Source organism: Dryobates pubescens, chromosome 2 (assembly GCF_014839835.1).
Source record: "Dryobates pubescens isolate bDryPub1 chromosome 2, bDryPub1.pri, whole genome shotgun sequence".
NCBI lineage: Eukaryota > Metazoa > Chordata > Aves > Piciformes > Picidae > Dryobates > Dryobates pubescens.
Window position 1 is genome coordinate 21606905 of NC_071613.1, and position 12033 is coordinate 21618937.

Sequence of the window (12033 nt, forward strand, 5' to 3'; positions counted from 1 at the left end):
TGTCTTGGATATTTCAGATTTGATTTTTTTCTTAAACCAAGCCTCCCCCAAGAGTCTCTTGAAGGAGGGAATAAATCCCAAAAGGAACAAAATATAATCATGGAAGGTAACAGCTGAGAAATTTTTGATTGTTAATTTTTGAAATAATTTTTACTTGCTGCAGAAAGGTCACTTCAGAAAGCACCTCCCACAGTTGTTACCTCCAGTAGCTCCTTCCACCTGTGCTGTGGCACCCTCACAAGCCGCTTGGGCTCCTTCAACTTCTTCATCCTGAGAATGGCTGTTGGCAGCTGCTGCCTGCAGACTTCTTCTTTGCCAGATTTCCTCTTGGTCTTGTAATTCGCCGGTCTCAGCCTCCTGTGCTTCCTCCTGGGGTAACTGCACTGCAGGCAGAGAACCAGAAGTACCTGCAGTGTCCCCTGTTTCAGCACCTGGCTCAACTCCAGCTGCATCAGGGGCACAAGCGCCCTCCTCCTCCTCCTGTGAAGAGGACGCAGGCGTCTCTGCAAAGCGGGCGCTCTCGGAAGAAGAGCCCCGCATCTCGACGGACGAGCGCCGCACCGTGGCGCTCTCGTTGCAGGAGCTGTCCGCCCCCTCCGCGTCGCTCTCCCCTTCCGGCCGGGTACTAGCCTCGCTAACGCTCTCCGTGCGAGCAGGGTCACTCTGCTCCGTTTCTGAAGACATCTGGGAAGGTTCAGACCCTTGGTCAATGGATTCTGTCTCACTAACGCCCCTTCTGCTCCCAGCAGCAGCATCGGCAGCTCCCACATCCACACTGCCAGGAGGCTGCTCTGCCTCTGGAGCAGCACACAACTCACTGCCAGCCTGGGCTGCTGCTTCACTTTGGGCATCTTGCAGGCTTTCATCTCCTGCTGGCTGTGATGGGGGAAGCTCAGGGGCAGTCTCTGTCTGGTCATCTGTTGATGACAAAGGAGCTTCAGAAGCTAACACATTTTCGTTCTCTGCAGGCCCTTGCATTACCTGATCTGATGAGCTACTTAAACCATTTCTTTCCACACTTCTTGTAGCACCATTAAGCATTACCAAACCACCATCATCTTCCAAGGAAGATGGAAAGCCCAAGTCTTGGTGTAGCTCATGCTCTTCCTCATCTGAGTCAATGTGAAGCATAGCATTAAGTCTTGTGTCAGTAGGGAAGCTACTCCTCAGTTTTGGGGAGGCTCCACGTGGACGCTCACTACAGGCAGAGGTCCCGGGTCTGGGATGATTACTATGTTCTATTGCATCCAGATAATCATTTAGGGAGTCCTGGCGCCCTCTGGTTGGAGATGATCTTGACAGCTCATCCTGGTCTGTTTCCAAAGTTGTACTAGTCCTTAAAGGGTGTCTCAGGGTTGCTTCTCCAGAAGATTCCTCGAGGACTGGACCGTTGGAACACACTGTGGATGTGTCATGATGTCCGGCTGGCATTTCCTCATCATCGGAGGGGCTCCCCAAGTCTCCATTTACAGAGTTCACTCCTAGCAAAGTGCCAACTGTTTCTGGAGAGGCATCTGCAGAGACAGAAAGCCTGATTGTGAAACACAAGGCAGCAGACAGTTCATACTACTTAGTCTGCATCACAGAAGCAGTAGAAAAACACAACTTTTGAGATGTTCACTTATTTCAATCAGACAACTAAGAAAAGAAAACACAATTAAATCACAAGAAGCAATTAACCAGCAATTACAGAGTAATTTGTAAGATACAGAAAATTTAAGGGTTGTCAAGTATGACTTTAAGAATTCCCATTTTCCTTTCAGAAGAGAGAGCATGGCGAAATGGTCAGTAAAACCAGCCTCACAACCATGGAACCTATTTTCTACAGCATATTCCTTGTATCCAAAAGCAGGATTTACACAGTCAGTCACTGACAACAGCTGTCAGTCACTACACCCCTACCTAGCAGCATGCAAACCATCACCTGAGATCACACAAGGAATCACAAATTGGGTATAGACATCAAATTCTACACACAACATTTATTTTGCATTAATTTATAGGACTTTCCACTGCCAAGAATGGGAATCTCCTTAAGTCCACAAGACAGTAAGTATGCTATGGTAATACACAGAGAAGGGAAATATCATTTGAGAGACAACATGCAGACTCCCCACAAGGAACTTAAATGGGCACAACTGCTGAATAAGCTATAAGTGCCTGTACCTGTCTGTAAGAAACCCAACAATGAGGTGAGCAAACCCAAATGCCTGGCAAAAAACAGGACTGAGGACAGAAGCAATTTTATAATGGTGACAGAGCGAAAATATGAATGAAATACAAGACTACATGGGTACAAAAAAGGCAAGAAGTTTGTATCAAGCTAAATGACAGAGCAGCATCTCAGTATCAGAGATGACAATAAGCTGAATGGAAGAGAATCTAAGATCACAAACATCTCAACAGACACACGTGATGTGATGAACATGTAACTACCAGCCGTGTTCTGATAGTTGCTTGCAAACCAGAACAAAAGGGAAATAAAAGAATTATCTAAAGGAAGCATGTATTCTCTAACCGAAACAGATATTCTTGGTTCTAAGCATGACAGTTGTGTGACAGAAGAACAGCACACAGCAATCCACATGAGAGTACAGCTGGAATCTTACTTGCAACTGCTTATCTCAGCCAAAGGTGATACAGAGCAATGACATTACAACAAGAAAAGAAACAACACATTTGATTATCCATTCCAGGCAGGGCCATTTTAAATCTGCCTAACAAACCAGGAAAACAATACACAAAGTTGTGACGTAGTACCACCTCCAAAGCAGTGCCTGACACATCGAAACGTGGAGAAAGAGAGAAATCTGTAGTAGAGGCACTGTACATGAAGTGTACTACCACAGACAAAAAGCACGCTGTCCCACACACACAAACAGACTCTCTGCACATGTCTGCCTGGAGATGCAGATCATTGACAAATTCTCACCTTCATGAACGGAAGATGTGATTTCCACTTTGAACTGGAGATATCCACTTACATGATCTGCTGGGAGCCTTCTGCCAAGATTATAGCTGAGAACTTGGTCTCTGCAAAACCAAAGACATTTCAGCTGGTTTTATTTCCCCCCTACTTAGTATCAGATAAAAGTCATCATGACAGAAGGTCATTTCTATTACAGTCTTAAAACCAGCCACATACTCTGGGGCTTGTGTGGAAAAATACAAGCACCAACAATGGTGTAAAATCCCCTTAGTTAAACAGATCAAACAACCTAACAAACTACTTTTGATCATTGCCAATATCTCTAAGCTTTTTCTTAGGTCTTAAAAAAACCAAATTGTGAAGGACCCCTTTCCCCTAATCTACTCCTTCCCCCAACCCAAAGCATGTTTCATAATTAATAAACCCTTTCATTTTTTAAATCTTTCTTCCCCCTTGTGGGTTTTACTACAGACAAAATATTCATTTTCTTCACATTTTAGTTCTCATTCAACAAAGCACTTCTGCATTCTTGCTTAGAACAGCTATTAATTCTTGGATTTAACTTCAAATATATTTAAGCGTTATTGAATTCAATGGGACTCAGGCTTGATTAAGCCCTTGCATCAGCTTGAGACTCAGGATCAGATCCTAGGCTATACATTCCTATTAGGCACAGCCAGGATTCACAGCAAAGCTAGGACAGCTGAAGGTTCTGAAAACCTCCACAGAAAATTATTATTATCTGTGCAAATAAATGAGTATTGGTATCAACACTTCTCCTTTACTGGGAGTACCGTACTGCAATATGAGTGACAGACTAGAACAAATGTAATGCCACTACAGGAACAAGCTGCAGTACTCTGCATCTAAAAGCAGGACTCCAGCCATCTGCTTCACACCTTCAGTGTATCACAGTACCTAATTTCAAGTTCAGGCTCTTCTCAGTGCACGTTCTGTACAAAAGCCTTATTGGATCATCCACTTCACTATGCTATGGTTCCCTCCAGTAACCATCATGAAGTATAAAAGATCTTAAAAGATTCTATGTGACTTGCATTTTTATACCAGAACAGTCAGCTATCAGAACATGAGAATTTATAATTTTGGCCACAGGTGAATTTTGAGTCGCAGCAGTGCGCATTTCATGGCAAAAAGCCACTTCATCAAAGCAGTACCATCAGCAATTGGAAAATAAGGAGTGACAGCCTTGCAGTTCTGGCCAATTAGATGAACAGGTATTGAATCTCTGATTCTTAAAGTGATAATTAATGATGCTTGGAACTATAAAAGAAGTGATGTAATAAAATCTACTTGTAAACGATTTGCATGCAACCCTGTGGTCCTGGGATAATATCTTGCCTCTAGACTAGCTAGCCAGTAGGTAACGGAGTTGTTTTTGCAAGGTTAAATTTTTTTTGTGTAAAGAAATTAAGCTGAGAACAAATTCTGGATACGTGTACCCAGATCTGGGTACAGGCACCCTGAACAGGGTCAGAAATGCTGTTTTCCTCCAGTCAGGTTTCAAGGCTATTAAATTTCCTACTGAATTTCATGCTACAGGTGCAGCTGAAATTAATCGGTGTATGCGAGTGAGGCTCGCTCAGCACCAATTCCCTAGGTGCTGAGTCCCCCTGATGAGCAGAGGTCAGGATTAAGAGTGCACTCCTTTACCCAATTGCATGTCTCTCCAACAGTCTCTGAACTGGTATGGTTAATTTTCCGAGAAAGCGCTTGATGATGGGACGACTCTTGGCAAATTTGTCTTTAACCTCAATTTCCAGGACATCTGTTAGAAGTGCAACAAAAGAATATTTCTGGAAGGAAAGAACATATGTGACACCACATCAATACACATCAATACACCTTTATCCAGCAAATATGCAGGCAAATTACAACTAGCGTGCAGCAAGCTCCACAAGCAACACCCAGTGACAGCAGTCACCATCAGTCATTAACCACTTTGGGGTTGCACATGGAACTAGCCTATCAGGAAACACACATCCTGTCACTGCTGCTTGAAAACAATTGCTCAGTAACAAGCTGCACTGCATAAAAGCACTTCCATAGTATGTGTCAGAAAGGAGAATGCAATCTTCAGGATGGAGCAGACTGCCCAGGGAGCTGGTTGAATCCCCATTCATGGTGGTGTTCCAAAGAGGCAGCAATGTGGTGCTGAGGGACATGGTTTAGCACCAGACTTGGTAAAGTCACAGAATGGTTGGATTTGATGATCTTGAAGATATTTTCTAATTGAAATGATTCTATTCTATGAAGCTATTTTATTCAAAGGCTTTCTTCAACTTGGCCAGTAGCAAGCAAAAAGAGATGGAATCCTTGCTCTGTTCTATCAGGTTACGGAAGAGTAGCCACACCAATGCAGGAGGAAGGAGAACAGGGTCTTACTCTGGGCTGTGCTTAGTGAACTTTCCCTCTAACACCATTCCTAGCAATATGTTGCATGTGCCCAGAGAGTGGTGGTGAATGGTGCCACATCCAGCTGGCAGCCAGTCACTACTGGTGTTCCCCAGGGATCAGTGCTGGGCCCCATCCTGTTTAATATCTTTATTGATGATCTGGATGAGGGGATTGAGTCAGTCATCAGTAAATTTGCAGATGACACCAAGTTGGGAACAGATGTTGATCGGTTAGAGGGTGAGAGGGCTCTGCAGAGGCACCTTGACAGGCTGGACAGATGGGCAGAGTCCAACATGATGACATTCAACAAGTCCAAGTGCCGGGTGCTGCACTTTGGCCACAACAACCCCATGCAGTGCTAAAGGCTGGGGTCAGAGTGGCTGGAAAGCAGCCAAACAGAAAGGAACCTGGAGGTACTGATTGACAGCCAGCTGAACATGAGCCATCAGTGTGCCCAGGTGGCCAAGAAGGCCAATGGCATCCTGGCCTGCATCAGGAATAGTGTGGCCAGCAGGAGCAGGGAAGTCATTGTGCCCCTGTACTCAGCACTGGTTAGGCCACACCTTGAGTACTGTGTCCAGTTCTGGGCCCCTCAATTTAAGAAGGACATTGAGACTCTTGAACATGTCCAGAGAAGAGCAACGAGGCTGGGGAGAGGCCTCGAACACAAACCCTACGAGGAGAGGCTGAGGGAGCTGGATTGTTTAGCCTGGAGAAGAGGAGGCTTCAGGGGAGACCTTATTGCTGTCTACAACTAGCTGGAGGGTGGTTGTAGCCAGGAGGGGGTTGGTCTCTTCTCCCAGGCAACCAGCACCAGAACAAGAGGACACAGTCTCAAGCTGCACCAGGGGAGGTTTAAGCTCGAGGTGAGGAGAAAATTCTTCACAGCGAGAGTTGTTAGCCATTGGAATGTGCTGCCCAGGGAGGTGGTGGAGTCACCATCCCTGGAGGTATTCAAGAGGGGATTGGATGTGGCACTTGGTGCCATGGTTTAGTAGTCATAAGGTCTTGGGTGACAGTTTGGACTTGATGATCTTTGAGGTCTTTTCCAACCTTATTGATTCTATGATTCTATGAGAGGGAGTCAAAAGGTCAAAGTGCAATCCAGTGTTTTCAGGATCACTGCAACTAAAGGAAGAAAATTTTGTACAGTTTGTTGCCCTGAAGTTTACAAATCTTCTCAGCAAGCTCCAGCAGTACCTCTTTCTGTGCTTCAGGCCTTTAAACAACATGGTGCTAGCTTTGAAAACATTTCTTGATGCCTGATAAGATCATTCTTCCGCCTTTCCCTATGAGAGAACATTATCACAGTTCCTCTCAGTCTAGCATCACTTCTTGCAGTTTGTGGGTACTTCATTGCTACTATGTCAAATCTGCCTGAAGACATTCAAAAGATTTAAAAGTGGTTCAGGACAAACACATGAGCAGGCATGCTGGCAGATGCACACACATGTTCACACACTGTGGTGACAAATTCCCTTAGGAAAGCAAGCTTAGAAATCAAAAACTTTCAGTTTTCCTCTAAATTTGGGGATCTTTCAAATAAACAAGGAAAGAAGGATGGCATAACCTGCTCAAAGAAGCGGAGTTCACCTGGTTATACTTTTTACTATCTGCCACCTTTAAGACTCCCATAGCAAATCACACCCCAAGTACAATGCCTAATAGACATCTGGCTAGAGGGCTGAAGATTTACTGAAGAAGGAACAACAATTCAGCTGCAGACATGAGCTAAACAGTCAGGAATAAATACAGCTCCTCACACTGGGCAACTGTTGGAGCTGGGCTCCTGTGATAAACAGAACTTAAAAATGTGTCACTCGCAGTTTGCTATAAAATTGCAAACCATTTTGCAGAAAGAAGTAGATGTAAGCCAGGATCAGTTCTGCACCAGGAGGACAGCATACATAACAGGATCATGAGCTGCTGTCAGAATGTGGCTACAGGGAAGAAACTGCAGCTAAAAGGAAGCCGATACGACGTGTGTGCCAGTGAACGTTATCACTTCTCCAATAAGCTCCAAAACCAAGGAGAACTGGAGAAGAAAAAAGGAGGAAACTGAGTAGTTTTCTTTCCTTCTGCTGGATAGATGGACAAACAGAAAGATGAAAAATCAATTTAGAACGTACAGCTCTCGGTTTTTGGTAAAGTTCTAAGACATCCACACATTTACACTCTTTCCCTCAACCAAACACCCCAGAGTAGCGCTAAGGCTGGCCCTGCTCCATTCTGTTCTCCTGCTTGTTTGGTTTGATGGTGATTTGTGAGAACATTTTCCAAATCCTATTCAATTTTCCTCTCTTCCCAAAGAACACATTAACACTCATCAAACACAGTGCAGGCATGTGCTCATTACAAAATAAGCTTCAATCAAGAATGCTGCTTGCTGGGTCTGGGAGGGTTGTGGACTTATGTCAGTATTTTCACCTTGTTTCCCACGCACGCAAACGTTTCTCTCCGTGCTCAGACACTGGTGGGACCGAGTTCCTTCTCTTGAGCCCTGCACAGCTTACCCAATTTGGAAAGATGGCTTCTGTCCAACTGCCTTTTTTTGTTGCTCCTTGCTGAGTGCTGCTGTAATAACTCCCTGGGCTATACTTTCTAAATCAGGGAAAGGTGGAAGAATGGTCTTACCAGGCATCAAGAAATGCTTTCTAAATTAGCACCATGTTGTTTAAATGGCTTCAAGTGCAAGAAAAGGTTCTGTTGGATCTTGCCGAGAAGACCTGTGACCTTTGGGGCAAAATCTATACGCAGTGGCTACACTCATCAGTCTCCATCCCCTCTGCCTGATGGAACAGAAGATTCGCAACCTGCTGTGCACAATAAGAGTATCATTTCCAAATGAGCAGCTGTTGCAATCACCAAGCATAAATGCCTCCTCTTCAAGAGTTTTCTCACAACATATAATCCATTTTAATTAATTTATTCTTGCAGTTTCAAGACATCCACAGGGCTATTGAGAAGGTTCAACTCCAGTTAGTAGGGAAGAGAATGAAAACCTCACAGCAGTGCAGTTGAAACACACAGATAATAGCTGCTTCTATCCCACAACAGGGTTCCTAAAATTACTACAATTTCTGTGTCAGTTTAACTAAGTAGCTATAAAATAAGCCCACAGCCTTTAGAGAGTAGGGACTAATGCATAAAGAGAAAATACAAGGCTGATAACATGGCATCAGCTGGCAGACAGCTCTCAGAAGGGATACGTTACCTCTCTGTGCCAAACAGGGTTAGTTGTGTTACTGATGATAGTTGACCTTCTTTCCTGGCCATGATGAGCAAAGGTAGGAAATGTACTCTTCTTGCCTGGCTGAATGGACATTTTTAGGTAAGGATCTGGGTTGAAGAACATGCCTTTTTTAAGCCCAACTGCTCTAATATCTACAAAGAAGGAAGGAAAAAGGGATTAAGATAATTAAAGCCAGTTCAAAAAGCAATGCATTCCTAAAATATTAGCCAGGATACCAATTCTTCATAAACTACTAAGTAAAGCAACTTGAAATTACTCAGATGTTGTCTGGATCCAGTGAACAGAAGACAGTTAAAGCAGAAAGTCTAGTGTTTCCCCACAAGACTACAGGGAGAAGGAAAGCTATCAACATCCTCATTTACTTTTTAAGACTCCAGTCACTTGTAAAACAAAAAGCATGAACTTGTAGCTCACCTACAAACAGGCTTCTCAATGTGTAAGGTACTTTCACTCAAACAAAAAACCTCACAAACAGGACTTGCTCTGTTTCTAGGTAAGGGCAAGGGGCTAAGACAAAAAACACTATGGGAGGTAATATACTGAACTCACACTTTGTTGCAGTTGAGACTTTGATAAACAACTTCAAATACTCATTATCAAGGTCTGGACTGTGATGCACACTTCCTCACAACTTAGAAGGTGAACTCTCTCACATAAAAGGAAGCAAAGATTTCTGAAAATGCTTCTTTCTTCCTAAATGCTCCCTAAAATGCTTCTTACCTCAGTACTGCAGCCCTTGCAACCACAAAAAATCATTTTTCCCAACTGCCTATTCTTACACCTGAGGACTTTAATTATAGCTCAAGCTTCAACAAGAACAGAGAAGAAGAGATATTTGGTAATCTAATGTAATGCAATAAAACTGATGTTAGGTATTTCTCTGTTTAGATTTGCTGAAGCACAAGATTTTTGTGTCTTGCCTCTTTAGGTATCCTGACATGCTCTGCATGCAGGTTTCATGACTCTAACACAACTGGCACATCCATACTTAGGTGAGCACTTTACAAATGCAGGTGAAATTCACTGCGCTGAGATGAAATGTCATTCCTGTGGAGACAGCAAAAACGTTCAAACCCAACATTTAAAATTCAGTTACACCGTGGAAATACTGCAAAATAAACGGTAACTGCCCTTAAAAGCAACAACTTCACACATGCAAATAAGCAACCAAAAGATGTGCTGGGAGATACATTACACAAATACACCTTCCAACATTCCTTTAGGGAGCTCCTCAGGGTGAGTCACAACCTTCTGTTAAACACACCAGGGTTTTCAGAACTCAAAAATTATTTCTACAATGCTACAGTACATAATCATCATTTTCCCAGATACTGCTCAATGATCGTCTCAAAAAGCAGGGATTTTCTTCTGCTCTATCTCTACAGTCTCTAAATGTTCTCACTGTCAGCTCTTCAGGGTTCAGAAGCACATTCTTTCTGTCTTTTCTCAAGCTGAATGTGTTCCAGTCTCACACAAGACTTCCCGTGGAAAAAAGTGCTAATCAAAACAAGTGAAGCTGGTAGACCACACCCCTACAGCTATTTCGTTGTAGTTACAGGAGAGCTCCAACTCAAGATTTTTTTCCTTTCTAAACCACCATTTTCAGCCATTGCTCTTTTACTATTTCAAAGTGATAGAAAGAGCTTGCATTTTATTTAGAGGCTAAGTTTTCCACTTTTCAATCTGAGGGGAGCTCTCTCTTGTGCAAACTGGAGATTTCTCCAAGTTTTTTAATTCTGAGATGCAACTAATCCACTTTTTCCACTCCCAGAGATTCATGATTCTGGCTTGTTTTCAAACAGAAGTCATGAAGAACTGACCTCTTTGAAGCCACTAGAGTGTGCTCCTACAGAGCTAGCATTTAAAAAAAAAAAAAAAAAAAGTGTTTTGTGAAAGAGAGTAGTATTGGGTTTTACCTGAGAGAGTAAAGCTGACTAACTTCCTTGAGTGCTGGGCTCCAGAAGCACCTTCATCTGTGCCTTCTACTCCCATCTGAAGAGGGGGGGAAAAAATAAATAAAATACAGAAGTTGTTGTCTGCTTTGTACATGCTTGAGGATGATAGTGCAATTGTATGGCAGTTTGCAGGGAAGAATCTGACCAGCTATTGATTATTACCAGAGACAGACAGCATTTGCTTCTAGGACAGTTTTTTGCTATGCACTGCTAACACACCAGGACTTGGAATCCTCCAAGCAGAACATGTATAGACTGATGGACATGCAGACACTGTGAATCCGAGCAAAGTAGGCTGTATTTTCTTATAGGCTTCTCTTTCGTGAGAAAAAAATCAGTGTCATGGCTTGGCAATACATACCAGAGCACTGACCTGGCCAGTGACAGCATGTGTAACTTCTGTCACTTTCCACAAATAGATAATTTACTGCACAACAAATCAAAAGAGAGACTAACAAAGGCCTTCAGATCTATGAGCAAAAGCTCCTTTTTAACAGAAAGCTGCATCAGACACCTAAATACAAATGTAGCCTAAAAGCTTAGCTTCATAGATGTTCAGATTTGGTCTCTAAAGAAATTCCTCATTAGGCAAAGCACCACTTCCAAATAAAAAGTTTCTCATGCATCTTATCAATGCCTGGCTCTTTCAACTAGGAGAAGCACTTGTCTTGCAATATAGAGAGGTATATCCAGCTTAATAATCTATCATGAATGGAGCTGTCAAGTCCCAACAGTTCTCCAGGTAGCCACTGCATTTCAGGGCAGAAGAGGCGACAGCCTGATGAAAAAGCTGCAGCCAGACAAGGTGCTGAGGATTAAACACTTGTGATAGAACAGAAAGGCATTTGGCATATTGCACAATATAAACATAAGCTGCAGAAAATCTTACACAACTACGCGTGTAGATGAAGTATGTGAAGTAGTTTTGAGCAGCTGAAGGTTTGGTTGAAGTTAGCAGTTTCATAAATGATTCTGGAGCTGAACCTGCTTTGTATTAAGCTTTCAAATATTTCCCATGATGATCAGCAAGCACACTGGGATTTCACCACAATTATCAGATAGGTGGAATTCCTCCCACTGTAAACCTTAAGTATTTCATAGGTAACAAAGTGGTGTTGATGCCTGATGTCCCTGTATGCCTCACGAGGGAACACACCATGACAGTAAGAGGTCATCGACCAGCCCATTCTTCTCTCTTGCTGCTGGCTTCACGAGGAGCCCCAGTTCTCAGGGCAAAAGATTTCTCAGACATTGCCCAAAGCGATCCCTTTCCCACCCAGGGTGACATCGCTGCACCAGTGACTTATGTATGGACACATAAGCAGTGAGAGTTGGTAGTAAAATGATGAGGGCATCAAAACAAATGGGTTCATTCCAGCTGGGTCAGCATCCCCTCATCTAAAGACAGATTCCCATGGGATGCTGCTGGGATGGTAACTCAGCCCAGGCAAGGTGAGACGAATGCTATCTGTCCCAGCTTA

At 43.3% G+C, this 12033-nt stretch overlaps 1 protein-coding gene across 1 annotated transcript in view; it reads right to left on the reverse strand.

Moving 5' to 3' along the window:
- The window catches only part of HECW2 (HECT, C2 and WW domain containing E3 ubiquitin protein ligase 2), a 158138-nt gene that overhangs the window by 44082 nt on the left and 102023 nt on the right, over window positions 1-12033 (reverse strand). Inside the window, exons 5-9 of the mRNA XM_054171707.1 lie at window positions 10514-10589; window positions 8559-8728; window positions 4601-4743; window positions 2933-3033; window positions 201-1514 (exon numbers count right to left, since the gene is read on the reverse strand). Of these exons, the coding sequence (XP_054027682.1) occupies window positions 201-1514; window positions 2933-3033; window positions 4601-4743; window positions 8559-8728; window positions 10514-10589 (1804 nt within the window). The remainder of the gene's footprint in view (window positions 1-200; window positions 1515-2932; window positions 3034-4600; window positions 4744-8558; window positions 8729-10513; window positions 10590-12033) is intronic.